Here is a 19242-nt window from a genome sequence, read left to right on the forward strand (position 1 = left end):
GAGGTGTAGACCTGTAGGGCTGGGTCCCCCCCTTCTAGCCGCCGCTCCACACCCGCGCACCGAAGTTCCCCGTGGTTCCCCCTCGAGCCCTCCACCCCCTCGGGGAGGGAGGGGGGGTCCGCAGGGAACGTTCCTGAGGACGCGGGGGGCCGGGGGAGCCGTTGCCCGTCGCCCCTCTCTCCCTCCCTGAAGGAACTGTTGCATGAGGGGAAGATCCAGCCGGGAAGCTGGGCGGCGGGGCGGTGGCGGATGGCGGCGGCGGCGGCTCAAAATAGACCGGGAGCCGCGGTTTTATGCCCCGGCTCCGGATTTACCGTCGCTGAGCCTCTAAAAGATTGCTAAGGGCGGGGGGAGAAAAAAAAAATCTCCACGGAAATGCCGGGGATGATGGCGAGATTGTTCTCGGTGTGTGTGTGTGTGCGCGCTTTTAGGTGTTTGGCTGGGTTTTGGAAGCTGGAGGCTGCTGGGCTGAGCCCCCCGAAGGTGTTGGGTGCCGGCTGTTTTAGCGTGTCTTTGTGTTCACAACTGCTCCGTGGCCACCGGGGGCTGGGGGGGGGGCTTCTCCGGCTCCGCTTCGCCTTCTCGCTGCTGCCTCTTCCGAGCGCTCCGCGAGTTATTTTCACTTTTCTAAGTGCCGTCGGTTAAAAATAGCGCTAGTTTCAGTTTACGGGGCTTCGGAGGGGTTTCTTTAGCGTAGGAGAACTTGATATTCTTTGTAAATGGCGCAGCTCGCGCGCGTTCTGCGTCCTCCCCCTTCCCAAAAATGTTTTTGTTGTTTTTTTTTTAATATTTATTCACGTGTTTTTGGAGGTGTGGCGGTTTTATGGCATATATCGTAATGACACTCCGATTTGGGGTGGGTGGCTGGCTCTCCAGGGAAGGCGGCTTATTGGTCGCAAACACATTCCTTTGTGCTTGTGTGGCAAAATAAGTCCCGCTTTTGAGCGGAAACGTCGAGTACTTGAGAGGGAACTTATTCACGGCATTGTAAAAAGTGTATCTTTTGGTACCTCCTAGGCGTTTCTGACTGTGGTTAGTATTGGTTTTCATTTGGTTTCCTGCTGGAATTTAAGGTGGCGTATCACGTTACCGAGTAGTTTTCTGTTTGTGGTCCCCGAGCGCTCGGTAATCCACGGAAGGTAATTGAGAAAAGCAAGGCTGTTCCCGGTAGGTTTCCACCTGTTGTAGAGAGGGTGTATGTGTGTATACCGCTCACCTGCACGTAAAATTAGAAAAGGTTGAAAACTAATGATCTAACTGCTTGTGACTTTTGTTATGCCCTGACAGCTGTGCTTAGCCAAGTCTTAGCTGAGGCTGTCCCAACCTTAAGTGATCAAGCATGGATATCCTTCTGATTGTATATTTAAGGATTTTTTTTTCTTTTTTTTTTTTTTTTCCTGCTCCTATTGGAGCCAAGAAGCTCAATGTTAAGTAGTGCGTAGATTTTGAAGAAGCAGTGGAAGACTTGGGTTTGTTTTTTGTTTGTTTGGTTTGGATTTATTTTTTGTTTGTTTTGGTGTGGGTTTTTTTGTTTGGTTGGTTTTGGTTTTTTGGTTGGTGTTTTTTTTTTTTTTTTCCTTTTACATGATTGTGTCTCTGACAGCTGAAGTAGAAATCTTCCAAATTTATTAAGATCTCTCTTCTGGACATGGTTCCAATAAAACGCGCATAACTCTAGTTAAAAACAAAATCCATCTGGTGACCAGGTTAAGGTCTCATATTTACTGTTTTTCATTTAACCTGAACATGTTCAGTAGCTTTATAGCCTTGAGAAAATAGGACCTGGGACAGGCTTCCCACTGAATTGATGATAAAATCTGCACTGGTGGTACTAAGAGTTGCTCAGTCCTTACTGACTTCTGCCTCTAACAAAAGGCTGTAAGGTGCTGCAAGGAATTTGAATCACATTTTGGAGTTGGTACATGGTGTGCTTGTATTGTAGAGCCATCATGCTTGTATTCAAAATGGCATTTGTGGCCTTAATAGACACACTAATTTTGCTGTTAGTCAGATGTGATTGCTTCTGTGCAGATTTACCAGATGACAGGCCTGTTGCCATCCCTTTTTATGTTTAGTGTACATATGGGTCTCTTCTCCTTCAGACTTCAGCAGTTCAGTATGTAGGAGCTTCGTTTTTTGGACACAGATTGAGATGGCGGAGAAGAGAGATGGGTGACTGATTGATTGTTGGTCATTGCTGATCTAGTCTGAACAGGAAGTAAGGCTTCATCCCATTTATACTGTTTATACTGTTTCAACAGTCTGACGGACAGAACAAATGCAAGTCAAGCATTAAATTTTTACTCAGTAATAGTGTTGGGAGACTCAAGACATTGCCTGTGTGCTTTTTTTGTTTGTTTGGGGGTTTTGTTTGAGTGGGGCTTTTTTGGTAAATTTTTCAAAACAACTATGGATACTGGTACAAAAAAATCAGTTATGTCTCTTCATTGTCTACTGCTCTTTTTCAACCAGTAAATCAGAGAAATCTCATAGCAAGTCCATAACTAACAATGCAGTTCACAGTGTGTTGGAAAGAAGATGTGTATGAATGATACCTGCATAGAGTGAACCATTCATTTGGATGGTGATGTTATGCTACCATGTAAAATACGGGGAGTGTTGGAGGTGACTATGTATTGAAGGAAGACATCTGAGAACTAACTACTGTTTCCTATTTACTCTGTGTTTTAGTTTCATGTGAACTGGCAATCAAGTGGTGCTCTATTTATAGCCTCGTTCAGCTTTTGAAAATAGCTGCTCCAGGAAGGATCTGTGCATCATACTGTACCTTCCCGTGCCAATAGTTCACTCCTGGAATTTATGTCCTTGCAAAACTCTGTCTGATTTTGCAAGATTGCTAAATAATTACTATGAAACCTAGTCAGTTCTGGACTGGGTTCTAGAGGAAAGTCTTGTGGAGATGGGGCAATACATATGAACCTGGGATGTGTCTTCCAGATGTTGCCATTTGGTAAGAATTCCCACTGTCAAGATAGAAGGAAAGTGTAGGTCTTATTAGTGTATCTGTTAGCTACATTTTCTTCAGCATTTGTGGGCTAGTTAGTCTCAATTTCAGACAGTGCTTGTATCTGAAGTCTCCAGAGAAAGCCAAGCCTAGGGTAGGCCGTCAGTAAAGCTCTTTTCTTTGAATTTGAGCATCCTCTTAGCCTAGTGCTAGTGGGAAGAATCCTGCTGCTGGATCATGGATGGAAACTGAGTTTCAGACTACTTTCAGTTGTTAAAAACATCACAGTGCTTTTTACACAGAAAAACATTAATAGTAAACTGCAGTGTCCAATTTAAATTCTGCTTTGAAACGCACAACTGTAATTATTCAGTCATGATACTTTCCCAAGACTCCCCAAATCTTTGTTGCGGTTTTGTATCGTGTGAGAATAATTCAGTGATTAATGAGCATATGATCTGATAGGAGGTAAAGTGTTCATTGCCATCACGATAAAGGCCTCTATGTGGATGAAGTATAGCATATAATAATTTGACTAGAGAGATGGCAGAATGGGTTTCTTGCAAGAAAAAAGTGAGTCTGTAATTCCTCTAAAGTATTTAGTGTGATGGGTTTATTTGCTTTTCTGTGAAGGGTCATGCTGCTGAGGGTGGCTCTGTTTAGCCAGGAGGAAGACTGAAGCCTTTTGGTGGTGTTGTTAACTGGCATAGCAGGTTATCCAGAGAAAATCTATTAGTCTTAAGAAGTTTGTAGAAAGGAACTGATTCCGTTTCTTAGCTCAGGGTGATTGTCAAAAGTTGTGGTGCTTGATACAGTGGAATCAAAATAAGGTGTTTCTCCCTAATCTCTGACATCTTTTTCACATATTGTATTAGCACTACACAACACTATCTCTAAGAAATCTGGAAAGATTCAAGTTCTATCTCCTGAGGTTCTCCTCTCTCTTCTTTAAAGACTGCTTCATATCATAGGGCAATTTTTTGTGAGGGTGTGACCTTAATACTATATTTTTCTCATCCTGGTTTTTAAGATTTGGGAAAGGTTTGTAATTTATAAATAAACGATAAGAAAACCAGTAGTTAGGTTCATTGTGGTGAGATTTTGTGCAGTTTCATCAGCTGTTGTTAAAAAGAGAACTGTAAATATATTATTATGTAGGTAGGAAATGGGAGAACTTAATAAACGAATCAGGTGTCAGTAGCTCCTCCTCTTTACTGAGATGAACCATAATAAAACCAAAACTAATTACAGTTTTGAAGTAGGTTAATTGCCCTGTTCATAGGTAGGGTTAAAAACAGGGTAGGCAAGGATAGCTCTTATGTGTATGGACAGCTGATTAGTTTTGATATTGCTGGCGATACATTCATTACTTTATTAATGGCTCGCTGAATATAGAGAGAGTTGGGTATTATTGTTGAACATAAAGTTCTTCCTAAAATACATCATCCAGGGTATGAGAGTGAAATTAATTCCATAAAATACTGAGAACGTTCATTCTCTGTTGCTTTTTCTTGGACCATCAAACAAGCAAAAACCAGCAGAGCTGGAAACGTGAATGTTAGAACAACTAGAGAGATGTGTTATTTTTCCCCAATTTTTGCTCCAGCTGTATTTCAAGACATGGGATCTTACTCTTTGAAAATAATGCAGAGTAAGAAGGGTCAGACAGCTTTAAAATTACCAGCTTTGTAGTTGGTGCTCTTGCAGACTTGGAGATAGTCACAGAGTATTTAATCAGCCTTTCTTCTTTAATTCTTTGCATAATACTTTTGATGTTTAGTTATTTTCAGGTGCACTGTTAGATTTCATGTCCTAAACCTCTGGCATTAATTTTCTTTGCCAGAATGAATTAAAAACATTCATCTGTCACAGCTAAACCCCAGAATTGGTAGAGGTATTTTTTGTTGTTTTTCCTTCTACAAGTCTAGCAAATCAACTGCTGCTTGAAAAAGGACCATTATCAATTTACCTGGTTGTCTGATTACGAGGACAGAAATGATTGCTGTTTTAATGCAAACAGTGTAGCTTCCTGATATGCAGAATCTTCCACTGCACTTTGGTGTGTGCACAAAAAACCAGTTCTGTGGTGATATTTTCTAGCACACACCGAATACTTTGTGAAACTAGACTAAGTGAAGATTAAAGAAAGATAGAGTTGAACTCCTCCTCCCCCCCCCCTTTTTTTTTTTTCCCATTAGTAATGTTTTCCGACTAATAGAAATAGTCAGAGTTGAAGTTCACCGTTTAACGAATGAATTAGAGGAAAATACATCTTTGAAACAAAACCAAGCATCTTTAGCATGCTCAATCTAATATATGTCAGGCAGCTATAGTAATTGAATGTTTAGTGGTTGTATAGAAAAGCTTAAGATGTATAAGCATTGCAGAAAAATAATGTTACTTTTTAATTGTAAAAAACATAAGAGAGGGCAGTGATCAGGTATTACCTTAAATTAGATATGTTGTGGGTTTTTTCCCCTGTTAATAAAAGCAAGACTCTAGTCCTTAAAAAAATTACAGATGGGCAATTGAAAGAGCAATGTGTCATCAAGACCTGTTGATAACAAATTGAATTTGGAGGAATTTAATGGAGAGACTGTCGAAATGAATTGCCTGATGCTATCTCATTTAAATTAGTACCAAGGAATAGAAAGGCACGATGCGTATGTGTAAAACAGCTTTTAAAAAAATGTTAGGGATGATCCTAGCACAAAGATTAATGATTTTTTTTTTCTAGTTCCAAGTGAATCAACGGAGATAATAAAGACACCCATTTAAAATGTTTTAATAGAATAATTTGTAGAAAGTAGCATGCTATCAGTAAAGGAAAGTAAAAACATAGTGTAGCAGAATCATCTGGACAAGGCAAAAAATAAAGAAAAGCTGGCTGGTTGTAATTTGTTACATACCAGAAAACCAGAAAGAGACGTGGGCTGGGAGGCAGGATTAAGGAGTGCTGAATACTTAATTTTCATTTCAGTCTAATCAGCCTTCTGTTATCTTTGGGATTATTTCACTCGTAGACTGACTGAGCTATGGAAGTGGAGGCGCAGGAGCCAGTTGGACCTGCAAGTGGTTCAGCCATGTAGCACTATATTATGTAAATTTGATTGCTTGTTTTGCTACTATCTCAAGAATCTTTGCTTGTAGTTAACAATATTATTCACCTCTCCATTACATCTTCCTTGTGTGTTTTGTGGTTTAATTGTTTTGGTTTGTGTTACTGCTGCTGTCTCCTCAGCGTTGTCTGATCTTGCTCCTACTCAGTGATAAAGTGTTGACAATCACTTAAGTATATTTTTTGCCTGCATAAGTATATATGCAGGATGTGGGATCACTTGGTGCCTTCTGTCACTCTGTCCTGAAAAAAAAGAATAATTTCCACAGTTAGTTTTTAGGATGCTGGGGACTGATAGGAGTACAACTTCTGTTTTTTTATGAACTTACATCAATTTGTGGAAAACTGTGGACCCTTACAGACTCTCACATTATTATGTTTTTTGGTGGGACTGCTTTCCTGAAGCTTGTTTTTTGGGAAGCTTGTTTTTTCTACTTTTATAGTACTGTCTAGATCAGATATTGTTATAAAAAAAACTACTTACAGAGTTTTGATGTTTTAATTTTCTAAATCGCTAGCTTCTGTGCTGCTGTTGTATCTTGACATACAGTATAAAAACATTAATGGAAGAGGGATTTCTGGCATTGTATACAAGTGCATCCAGCTGAAGTGGAACTAGGAGGAAATGATCAAAAATTGGTACAACCATTTCAGATTGCCGAGTTTGTCTTTCAGAAATTCAAGAAGCTTTTTAAATTGTCTGGAGTTTGTCAGCTTTGCTTGACATGGGCTGAATTATGCAGACGTACTTGTACTTTTTGTTTTTAAGGGATTAACCTTATGTGTAACATCTGTGCACTGAAATATTAATTGTATGTGTTAAAGGTTGCCAAGAAGTGTGAGTGTATGTAAGCATGTTGTAGTCCCAAGGCTTGTATAATTATATTATTTGAATTGTACTCAGTCTTAGGATGCAAATGTATTTCCTTTATATCCTTTGGAGTCTCAATCTTCTCATGCAAACAGCTGGAGACTGTAAAGATTTGTGTGCACTTTAAATATCTTTTCATTTTTGATTGCAATATTTCACTGAATTTACATTGTATGCTTTTAAAGACAATCTTTGTACAAAGAATATATTTGCTTTGTAAATAACTGCCTCTGTCTCGATACTGAATGTTTCAGACAGCTTCATAGTTAAGTTGCACCTTGATCTTGTAATAATGAGCTTTGGATACATGAAAGCTGTCTCTCGCTGCAAAAACAAGTCATGTACTGCGTGTACTGGATTTGTATTTCAGGATGAGGCAGCAATGTGGGAGATCACTTTAGATCTCTTTCTTTTATTTATTTATTTAATATTTTTTTTCCCCTGTAGCTGCCTTCCAGCTGGATTGCTTCCATTAACTGCATTAGGTTAGACCATTAAGCATATCTGTGTTTAGTCACTTTTAAGTTGTTGCTTTGCCATACTGTGAGTTCTTGTGACTTTGCTTGTGATTCCCGATCTTCTATCCTTGAATGTCCCCAAAATAGTCTAGTGGGATTTAACTGATCATGTATCAAGAACTTGTTGACACTTGAGACTAGTCCTGTCCCAACAGTAAGGAAAAATACCAGTTCAGATATGAAGTGTGCCAGCTGGATTTTTCACTGATTAAGTGCGACTCTCAGCGTTTTCATGTCTTTGGGGCTTAGCGAGTTGCTGATTCAGATATGTCCCAAATGCTTTTGTATGTGTTGAATCATTAAATATTGAATGTGAATATCGTGAGATGGAATTTGAGTCACTTCAATGAATTTTAATATCCCCTTATTTTAATCATTTTGTTCTTCAAGGATTTACAGGCTTTCCTCAGGAAAATTGAATGCATCATTAATGCTGCTGCTCTCTACTTAGCAGATATCATGAGGAAGATGAGGATCCATCTTTTCCTCCTCTGTGAACTGAATGTGTTCTGAACCATTAGTGATTCAACCATTAGTAGTTCGACCTCTATTGAACAACTGAAACTTCATCAATATAGAAAGCTATTATACTAAACCAACTCCCCCTCTTTATTTAGGTTACATGGCTTTGTTGTTGTTATTATTGTAGTGTGCTCCCATTATTTACCTTTCCTAGGAAATGAGGAAAAATGTGGTTACTTTTAAATTTCTTTTTATTTCAGAAACACCACTGTGTCCTGAACGCTGTCTTCGATAAAAAAAGGAGTCTCTTGAGCTAAACGACAGGGTGTTTTGGTCATCTAGGATGAATACATACAATTCAATTCAACAAACATTGTAACTTTTAGAGTTAGGCTTTTTAAATTTGTTTTTAAATCCCCAGTGATAATTCAACTTACGTCACAGTGTTACTTAATAGTCATCTACTACCAAGACTCAGATTTCTACTTTATCTCAACTTCTGATGTCATCTATCTTTAAATTCTGATCCCAGGCAAATTCCAAGCGTTTCCACTTGTAATCTCATGGAGTTATGTACCTGTATCTGTTATGGTGTGTCTGTCTATGTCTATTTTGCACCTTCCCCCAAACATGGCAGTGTATAATTCCCATGCTACTCAGGATTAAATGGTATGTTTAATTAGGTAGGTGTGCGGAATTGTAAATGCTTTAATTCAGTTCCTCCCTGTCCAAATTCTCAGTTTCATTGAGTCATCCTTGTGGGAAAGGCAGGCTGTGCTTTTTTGCTAGAAGACATGTCTCTCTAGATATTGTGGTGAGCTTCTATATAATCACTTCCTAATCTGTTTAAAAATATGTATTGAGTTAGTTTAAACAGCTTTAAATAGTAGGCTATTATTTACCCCAGAACCTTTGTTCAAAATGGGCTAGGGGATGTTCACGTGATTAGTCTCGTTGGCTGATTTGAAAAGCAGTAGCTTCTGATGGACACTCCAAGATAATGGAAGGTCTGGCAGCAGGATAGGGCACACCTGTCTTCAGTTCAAGAGGATGTTCCTGCTAGGAATGTGCTTCTCTCTGAAGAGCAGATTCCAGTAACTTTCTTTCCTTCTGCTAGTGATTTCCCGTGCTCAGTATTCATTTTGTCTGAGAGCTTGGAGATGATAGAAGATCACAGTTCTGCTGCTAGCAATCTTAACTTTTGCGTGGAGGTAGAGTCATACCCCTGTTTCAGCTTCTTAGACATCATCTGCTCTTGCCGAAAAGCAGAGCTCCTAATGAACCTTGGGTGTTCCATAGATAAATTGAGAAAATAAAGCAGAGTACCTAATGTGATATATATTTCCCAAAGTGGTGTAAGAATTTTCTGTGTTACTATGTTGTTAACATTTTTACAGAAAAAAAATCAATATGCATTACTGTTCCACATACTATTTCAGATGAAGACTTTTCATCAGTTGGAGAAAGGCATTTCCAAAGACATGCTCAAACCTACAGTAATGCAGTTTACTCCAACTTGCAACACTGCATAATATTTCTTTTTGCCTTCAGTTAATGGAAACCTTCTTTGATTCCTTTGAGAACAAAACAGGGCTCAAATGTATTTTTCTTGATTTGATGTTTCTTCAGTTTTATGTTTATCTGGTTTAGAATTTCAAATTGTTTACTTGGGAGACATATTTTAGTGCTGGTGGAGAAAAGAGAGAATGCTTCTGCATTTAGTTAATCATACATCCAGCTAGTCACACTTAAGCTATTTCAGATAGTTTTGTATTGAGAAGAGTAGGGTGGTATGTGTTATCTGTTTGCTTTTGGTTGTCTTTTACATAGATGCAGCTTCCCTTTGTTTTATTACATGACTTTTTATCCTCTGCTCTCTAGAAATACTTGTGACATAATATAAAAATTTCAAGTGCCTTTTATCTCAGTGAATAGTTTGTATTGGATCATTGGACTACTTTAAAGGATTGAATGAATATCAAAATTCCTGAAAACTGTGGTATTTTTTCTCCTGTCACAAAACCACACTCATTTTGTCTTCTACTCATCTGCAATCTCTGGCAAGAACAACACAGAAGAAATTTACTGTGGGCAGCGTAAGCGGGGCCAGGATAGCTGTCAGAATATGGTGTACTTGTGAATGAAATTCACGTACTACTAGTCAGTACAGCACACTCGCTCAAAAGCTAGTACTTAAAATATACAGATAAAATGCCTTCTCTAAGACAGGTAGTTGTACTTTATGCCACATTTTTGCCATTGAGAAAATCTTAAAAAGTTGATATTAATACAGTTTAATTTTGTGTATTAAGTATCTTTCAAGCATAAAAAATGGTAGATATCACAGAAATTAAACACATTGGTTTAAAGCTCAAATGCTCATAGCCTTACCAGTGATGGAGCCCAATGGAAGTTTATACTTAGACGGAACTACTTTTAGAATTTGAAATATGTTTGAAAATTAATTACAGACATAGTTACTAATGCAAACAAATCTTCTCTGTGCTGTTACCTATGGTAACTTACTCTTGCAGATTTGTTAGAAGCAAGCTTAAACAGGATTCTTTTTCAAAATGCTTATTAATTGCCATGAAATATATAACATTGCTGAACTTCCTCCTTTTTTTTTTTTTTTTTTTTACTTCAGCAGATCTGGTTTTATGCTTTTTTTGAGATCAAATTTTCTATTAGTATACTCACCAGGAGATATTACAGGCTTGCTGGATTATAATTCAGGGCATAGTGTCCTATCTTAAGTAGTTTCTGTCTTACTGTTAATATGTGAGAGTTTTGCGTTTGTTAATACGTGAAGCTTATTCTGAAGTGGGTCTTAGGATTTGAGTGCAAGCTTGATTAACTCCAAATTGTTTCATGCTGGGTATGTAGTAGCAAAGCTCTTATGTATTAAAATAGCAACTAAGTGTCTTTATAGTAATTAAAATATTTTGTGTTTTCTGTGTAGCATTCAGACCTTCAGTCTTGATGATTTATCATTAAGAGCAATGAAGAATTTGGGTTATCTGTGTTGAACTTCAACCATAATGATGTAGTTTTTCATAGTAACTTGAAAGGTAATCTTTTAAGCATTGACAGAACCAAGATTTACCATTTTTTTTGGTATTTATACAGTAGTGCAAACCAAAAAAGAAATACAGTGCAGGGCCTTGATTAAAGGCCCGGAGGTCACGCCAGTGGATTTGGTTTCTGGCAGTACTGCTGATTCACTCTCTCCTTAAATAAATTGCTTTGGTTTCCTGTGTCACAGATTCAGTATAAAATAAGGCTACTGTCAGCCTATGTAACAAGTCTTTTTCAAGATTTTAATTAATCTCCAAGAATTTTAACATACCTAAATGAAAGTTTATTTGGTATATAGGCCTGTTTACTGAGTGGTATATGGAGAATTCTGTTAGCTGAATAAAATATTCCAAGTCACTTGCTAAGGAAAAACAACATGTTGAGATGTGGATGGAAAGTTATACTAGATCACTATGAAGAACTTCACGTAGTCAATCCAGCAAAATAATCCATATACAAATGAACTGGGCCTGCCATCTTTTCATGGAGTGACTTCAGAAATATGTAAACTCTGCCTTGGAAAATCAAGAGTAGTTTTTAAATGTGCTTATAGTGCAAGATAACATGTGCTCTGCATTGGGAACAGATGCTGGCTCCATTTCAGTTTTAAACTAGGGCATTCCAAATGTCACAGCAAGCTAGTGCTGAGGGACTTGGCCTTGGAAGGAGCCAGCTTGAATGAGGGTTCATTTGACAAACAGGATCTATTACTGGTTTTCTGAATAAAAGTTGTCTTTAAATGTCTCATACCATGGTGGTGTGGCTTTGAATCAAAGTTTAGTTATATTTCTGTAGAGCACAAATGTGCTATAAAGCTAGACCTTCATGAAATGATCTGTACTTTTGCAGTGGGAAATTCTGGAGTACTGTTTTAAATTATGAAGGTTTTACATGCTTGAAGCATAAAACTTTACTGCTGTCATCAGTTCTGAAGTACCATTGACTAAGTCACTTACAAAAGAGAGGTACGTGTACCTCTGCCAAAATAGCCATGTCAAAAGCATCTGACCAGCAATTCCTAAACAAAGGATTGTGACCTAAATGGTGTCATAACTGTTGTGAGCAGGGAAGGTGGGGGACGTTGTGGTCTTTTGGTATTGGTCCCTGAAGTGAGATTAGAGCTGTGTGTATGCACTCAAACACCAAAGTTAGGCAATTCTCCAAAGGGGAGTGGCAAGGCATCGTTTGGCTTGATGTTGTATGCAGTCTAGTCTAACAGTCTAATGCTCTTACCTGGAGTTTTGTTCTGAGGTGTACAAACAGAGGACAAAAAAGACAATGGTCCTTGAGTTTAAGTGCTTTTAGGATTTAAGTAAAAAAAAAAAAAAAGGTTCATTATAACCTGTTTACATAAAACAGGGTCACTCAAAAGAGAGTTGAAGCTACTTGTTTAAGCATTAGTTCAGGAAGAGATCACATTTGTTTTCAATATACTTTATTTTTCCCTCTTCATGTGTATAGTACAGTAGTGTTTTTAAGTGTAGTAGTATGTCAGCTTGTGTATAGGGAGTAAGTACGTAAAATTCCTGGGCCCTTGCCTTACTCAATATGCATTTATAGATTTCTTCTTTCTCCTTCATCTCTTTCTTTCACATTGCCTTTCCAAAAGTTTCCTTTGTGTTTTATCCCTTTGGTGTATATATATGGAATGGTACTGGACTTCAATGTTATTTTTCAAAATGCAACAGTAATAACAAAATTGAACTCAATTTTGAACTCAACAAATCGGGTTTTCTCTAGTTTAAGAGATGTAGAGTTGTGGATACTGCTTGGAAGATCAACTTCCAGTTCTTTGCTTACTATGGTTTATGTTCTACTTGAGACTTAAACACATTATTCTTTATATTCTTATACAAAAGGTTGTACTTCTTGAACTATGTTGTACTTGTGTCTTTCAGCTAAGTTAACCACAGGGTTATTTTCTGCTTTATAGCTATTAGTTTTAGAGGAAGCATCAACCTCTAAACCTGTGAAATGTTCATTTTGCTATTTCTGCACTCTTATTAAAAGTGGTAGAAGAGCTAGGAAATGTGGTGCTTGTCTTAGGATTTGTAAAATGAGAACCATGTGAATTGTTTAAAGATTTACATTTATATTCTCGTTCTTTTATTGTTCAGGCTTTTACCTGGTAGTGTCCATTAGCAGGGTCTTAATTACTTTTTCAGTGTTACTGTTTTAAAAAAATATGTAATTAGTATTTTTCTTCTAGGGAGAAGAGAATTCATCCAAAGATTAAAACTTGAAGCAACCTTGAATGTGCATGATGGATGTGTAAGTCATTTATTGCTTTTTTGTTTGTTAAAAGATGTCAAATTGTGATTTTGTTGCCACGGTAATAGTTCCTTAACTTAAAAATGCACATACCATGTATTAAAGCTGAGCTGGAAAACTCCGCTTGTTGAGACCTACATCTGAATTCTCTAGGTAGTTGTTTCTTTTTAAAGATCTGACACTTTACCTTTGAAGCAAAACATTCTTATATCTTAATTCCGCATCTCACTGCTGAATGAATTAAGCTTCTATGGCAGGAAAATGCATGATTATCTTTTCAGTTAGAACTCATCTTAAACCTTTAAATGGAATCGTTAGTAGTTCTGTGTTATGTTGATATATTTTGTTGACTTAAAGCTGTATTAGTGTTTTGAATGATTTATTCTCCATGTCTAAAAAGCAGTTGATCAAGTGCTACATGCTTATTTAAAGAGACAATAAAAACAAAAATAAGACTCCCCTGAAAGGCAATAACATAACTTAAAATATTACTACTTAAAATACTTAATTTCTGAAAGTGGTCCAATATTCTTTTAAATAAAAGATTTTACGTAAACTAGGTAAAGGGCAAAGAGATTACTATATTACCTTTGATGAATAGAGCAGAAGTTCATGATTGTGCAAGCATTGTCTTTGTTGTACAATATACCTGAAAAGTGAAAGGATATACTACATGTGCTATAAAAAGTAAAAATGTTAGTGTAAATTTTATGCTTTATTTTTTTTGTTTCAAAAGCTGTTGCTAACATGGTAGTAGTTTTAAGGAAAAAGTGTTAATAAAATTTAGCCTTTTGGCTTGAGATCAGAAGTATGATATTGAATTGTGTATATTTTTGAGAGACTAGAAAGACCAGGAAAGACAAGGATTAGAATTGCAGTATATAAAAAGTCAGATACTGTGTTTTGCTGTACTGACTGCTATGGTATGTCTAATGTTCTCGTACAGATGGTGTTGACTTAAAAAACCAAATGCAATTATTTCTCATTTATTTCAGGAACTGTTGTAAGAATAACAATGTAAGGTCTCTTCCAATCCAAACCATTCTATGATTCAGGTTTTGTATTCAAGATTGTAACAGTGATTTTTACTGTAGAATTTCTTTTCTAGTAGTTTTTTATCTCCTCAAATATGTTTAAGATGACACTTTTCAAGTTTCTTTTCCTGAAGTTGGTTGGAGTTTTAAAATATTTTTTATTCTTTGTTTTATTTTAAAAATAGCCATTTTCACCTGTAAGACATGGGATAGGAATACAGTATTTCTTCACTACTTGATCAAATTGGAGTGATTGATTATTTTAGTTAACTACCACTGTGTCATGTAACTGAAATTGCAAATTTGGTGTTGGCTGTTTGGTGTTGCTTGGATCCACCTGGTGGATATGTATTTGAAAATTCATTTTTAATTTTTTGTGTTAGCTTTTAAAGTATGTTTTAATATATGGCGTAACTTAATTGTTTTACTGAGTGGAAAATGTTCTAATTGCATACTTACAGCATTATATTCTGGTGTTTAAAATACTGCTACTATTTGAAAAATGTCTTTAGAAATTAAATTTGCTCAGAACTGTCCAGCCTTAAAGAATGGCATGTTAGGAGTTCTTCAGTCATTTACTGTGTGTTTCTTTTCAGGGAATAGTCTTTTATGGTTAACAACCATTCAGTACAATTTCTTACTACTTGCTTAAAAAAAATCTGAAATAAAAGTAAATGAAATCACAGTTTGGATTTTTTGGGGTAGTTGCAGTTTTTTGGGCCGTTGGAGGGCAGTGGTTGGTTTGGGGGTTTTGGTTGGTTTATTTGTTAAAACATTTACATTCTGTGGAAAAAGTTGTGACTTGTATTTTCTATATAAAGCATGCTGTGTAATTGGACACGGTGGACAACATACTTAAGGCAAGAATTTTTTCTTCTAATTGAGGATAAAAGTAGAGTCCTACTTCCTACCTACCATTTGATCTATGTTACGCAAAGGAGAGATCCTGTGGGAAATATGACTATGTATAATCATATTTAGGTACAATATCTTTGAAGAAGAGGATAGTTCTATGAATTATTTCAGGTATACATGCTCTTGTAGCACTAATATTATCATAGCACCTTTTTGTTTGAGATACATGTATTTTCATCTCAGAGTTTAGGTAGCATTGTCTTTGAAATAGTGCAATTTTCCACTTTGTTTGAAGACACAGTTTCTAGCCAGTGGTATGTGAAGTAATTGAATTAGTCTACAGAATCATTGGTGTCTGCTTGTAACCTTATCATCCTTCCAGGGCATGACTTGCCTCTTTCAGCAAGATTCACATTGATTCACATTCAGTGAGGTCATATGTATGCCAGAAGTTGCCATTTTCTGTGGTAACTCTAAAGAGTGTTTAAGATGATGAGGAAACATAAAAAATTACATGGGATGCTTTCTGTATGAAGTGGCTAAATCCAGAGGACAAACATTGAAAGAGAATCAATTTGGACCATCGGTGATGAAGCGTGGGGAAAGTAGAGGAGAAAGCAACTCTAAACCATATTGAAGTAAAAATATTACTTATTTTCTTTCAGTTCTGGTCCTGTGAAAGCTGAGGAAGGTAGAACTGCAGAATGCATAGGTAGATGGAGCATTTGACATGCGCAAAAACTACATTTTAAAATAAACGAAAGATAATTACCTGGAGGAGTAATTTCTCATTCCTATGTATAGACATTCAGTTCAGTAACAAAAAAACATCCTGTGTGACATACATCTCCTTCAGGGTGGCACTTTTGAGAAAGTAATTTTTAGATGTAGTCCTCAAAGCTATGCTTAAATTAGTACAGGAAGTTTGTTTGCAAATTGTTAGAATGTTTAGTTTTTACCTTTTCCACCACAGATGAAAAGTAGTGCCTTTTTCACCCCCTTTCTTGCTTGTGAGGTCTTTCTGATATTCTGGATATCTACAGTCATTTTTATTTCCTTTCTTCTATTTCTTGTATTCTGTTAATCTATCCTGTTCACAAAAGAGTTAATTGTACTGTTACGTTGCGTGGACATGAGAACTTTGCTTTTTCAGTATTTTAAGGATTGGCTGTACTGCCTCCTACGTTGTCTTTGAGGAAAACACAGAGATAGTAAATTTATTTTTTATTATGTAGTTAATGAATCAAAAGTGCTTGCTGCTTCCTTTCAAAGCTAGTTGAGTGGCAAATAAAATTAGATAAAGTTGATAATGTGGAATACTTAATAGAAAAAAGCTAATTACACACCCTTTGACTCTTCTCATCTTGGTAGCAATTGTCTGTCATTTGTGTTCGATGCATCCTTTTTTTTTGGCTCTAACACCTTTTTCCAATAATTTCAAACCCTTAGTGTAGTAACTGTTACATTAGGCTTTTAGTTGGGTTGTAGGTGGCTGTGAAGGTTAGGAGATACATGGCTTTTCTGCACAGTTTTGAAAGACAAACCAATTTTCTCGCTAGCCCTCATTTTGCAATATGTTTTAGTAGTTGGTTTGCTACCGTGGAATGAGACATAAGAATTATTTTTCATCAGCTCATATTGAGCATCTATTTTTAGTGATCCTTTTGCATATTTATTGGGGTTATTCACTGTTAGTAGCTTTTATTGGACACTGAGAAATGTTGTGCATTGATCACTTACTGGAAAGTTGGTGTTCTCTGGAAAAAAAAAATTCAAGCTCATTTCACTGAAAGACTTTGTTATTTTAAACTTATTTTTTTGATAGTAGTGTTGAGAATGTGGTACAGAATAAAAAGCTTGTTTAGTTATAAACCTCTGGACACATTTGGTTATGTCATCTCACTTCAGGATTTTTTTCTGAACCACCTTTGGCCTGGGCAGGGTGCATTAAAATTGCTTAACGCTGAGACAATCAGTGCAATGAAACTGGAATTTAGAAGGAGAATGACTGATGTCTTGGGTAGGCTTGTGATGCTGCAATGTAGATAATCATGTCTCCCCTTTGCATCTTCAATGTTTTCTCTGCTTTCCTGTCCTTCAGATTTTGTTTTGAACACATACGTACACATCCTGACCCCCCTCAATTTGTTTAATTTTTCTGCTAGCTTTTCTTTCTCACATCGTATTTTTTAAATTTTTTGGCAGCTTCCTTGTTTTTTTCATTGTTTTGTTCTTGTTTCTATTCTTGTATCCTTCTATTTGTATTTTTGGTTTCTTTAGGGCAATGAGTAGTATTTTTCTGCCTGAAAGGAAATGCAGATTAAAATGAACATTCTTGGGTTTTGTGTTAGTGCTATGTTTGACAACATTTTTCAAGTACAGTCATTGTCAGGACTAGTTATGTCAATGATAGATGGATCTGGAGGCTAGTTGAATGCATGGTTCTTGGTGATTGACAATCAGGGTTATAAAATCGTAGGAGTAGCCATGCAAGGTCATACCAATGCTCAGTTGAAGCTGGTAACATGGCCCTGAGATTGGCAAGTACTGATTTTTGAGGAAAGTTGAGACAGGGCAAGCAGACAGTACTTGAAGGGTATTCTAGAGAATACATCACACTTTAATGGACAGGTGGAGGTGAAGGTTGCATCTTTGTTTCTGATAATTTTTCATTTTTCTTTGATGAATATGTGCATTCTTCCACTTTTTGTGTTTAGAATATTCCATGATAATGAATTCCAGTTTTAGTGAAATGCCATGTGTGTCACGTGATGGTTCCATTGAAGGCCTTCCATTTCTTGCACTGTAAAGATCCATGGAAAATTATTTCTTTCTTTTTCCATGTCATTTGTGATTTTGTAAGTTTCTGTCATATACCCTCCCCAGAGTAGTATGAATTAATTGCTTTTTGCAATAAAAAGTGTTAGATACCTATGATCACCCTAGTCATTCTTTTTCATAATTTCTATTTTCAAATGGGCAGTAATAGAAATGGAGAACACGAGAGCGGGATATGAACCAAAATTGCATTGTGTGGAAGACACAGATTTGCCATGCATGGATGTACACACTGACAGAATGATGTTTGCTTTTCTGTGCATTTCCTAATGATTCCTAACATTATTTGACTGCTGCTGAGCATTGAGCTAACTCTGCCACAGGCATGTCTGTTAAGCTCCTCGATGAATATGTCAAGTTGTTGCCCATATGATCGATCTGAAACAGCTAATTCTGACTTTGCAATTTGCCTCATTAAGGACCCCAATTAAGCTTGTGATTTAAATAGTAACTAAAATGGGTATACTTGTTTTAACAAAAAGATTTTTGTCTTTTGAGCTCAGAATGAGACATTTGAATACTAATTTTAAAAAAGCTTACGAAAAGGATGTAGAATGAAGTGTTTTTTTTACTAATTATATAGTCTGTTCTGATACATCACACTAAGGCATTTATTCTGCCAACTGAATATAGCCAACAGAAGATGTTGATGGCTGCAGTTTGACACTTAAAGCTATTTTAGAGGCTACTTGAAAAAATAATGGTCATGCATGTAGTCTTTGGTGCTTGTGCATGAGCTGCTGCTTGAAGACAGGTTACTCTAAGGATACTTTCAGAGCTTACTGGATTTTGAGTGCTTTTACAGCTTTATTTCATTGACACGTTATTAAACACGGTCTTGTGAAAAGGAGAATTGATAAGGAAATACATTGTAAAGTTCTCCCGACACAATTTTGTACCTCACTGTAGGATTCTTCTTTCCCAGCATACTCACACTTCTCAAAAGGGATCTGGGATGGATTCTGCAGTGCTTTCTACATGATCCCTGAGAAGGTGTGGTCACTGAAAAATATACAAAGGTCAGAATTTGGATGTGGTAACAATATACCATACAAGAAGTTACAATAATGAGAGCATTGTGGTGCCCTCCAGTTTAAATTTGGAGAACTCTGTGGCATAGATTTGGTACATTAAAGCACCTGAAAGTGTAAAATTGTGGCTACTGAGGCCCTTTGTGGGAATACTTAATTTACCCGATGAACTCTTCAGTAGCAGAGGGAGTAATTGAGATG

The 19242-nt window shown here is 36.8% G+C and overlaps 1 protein-coding gene across 7 annotated transcripts in view; it reads left to right on the top strand.

The window, feature by feature from the left end:
• Positions 1 to 19242, top strand: part of DCAF6 (DDB1 and CUL4 associated factor 6) — an 86810-nt gene that overhangs the window by 325 nt on the left and 67243 nt on the right. For all 7 annotated transcript variants that reach the window (XM_014947266.1, XM_014947268.1, XM_014947267.1 and 4 more), the window contains exon 2: positions 13222 to 13283. In XM_014947266.1, the coding sequence (XP_014802752.1) occupies positions 13222 to 13283 (62 nt within the window). The remainder of the gene's footprint in view (positions 1 to 13221; positions 13284 to 19242) is intronic.

The sequence above is a fragment of the Calidris pugnax genome, unplaced genomic scaffold (assembly GCF_001431845.1).
Source record: "Calidris pugnax isolate Ruff unplaced genomic scaffold, ASM143184v1 scaffold95, whole genome shotgun sequence".
Lineage (NCBI taxonomy): Eukaryota > Metazoa > Chordata > Aves > Charadriiformes > Scolopacidae > Calidris > Calidris pugnax.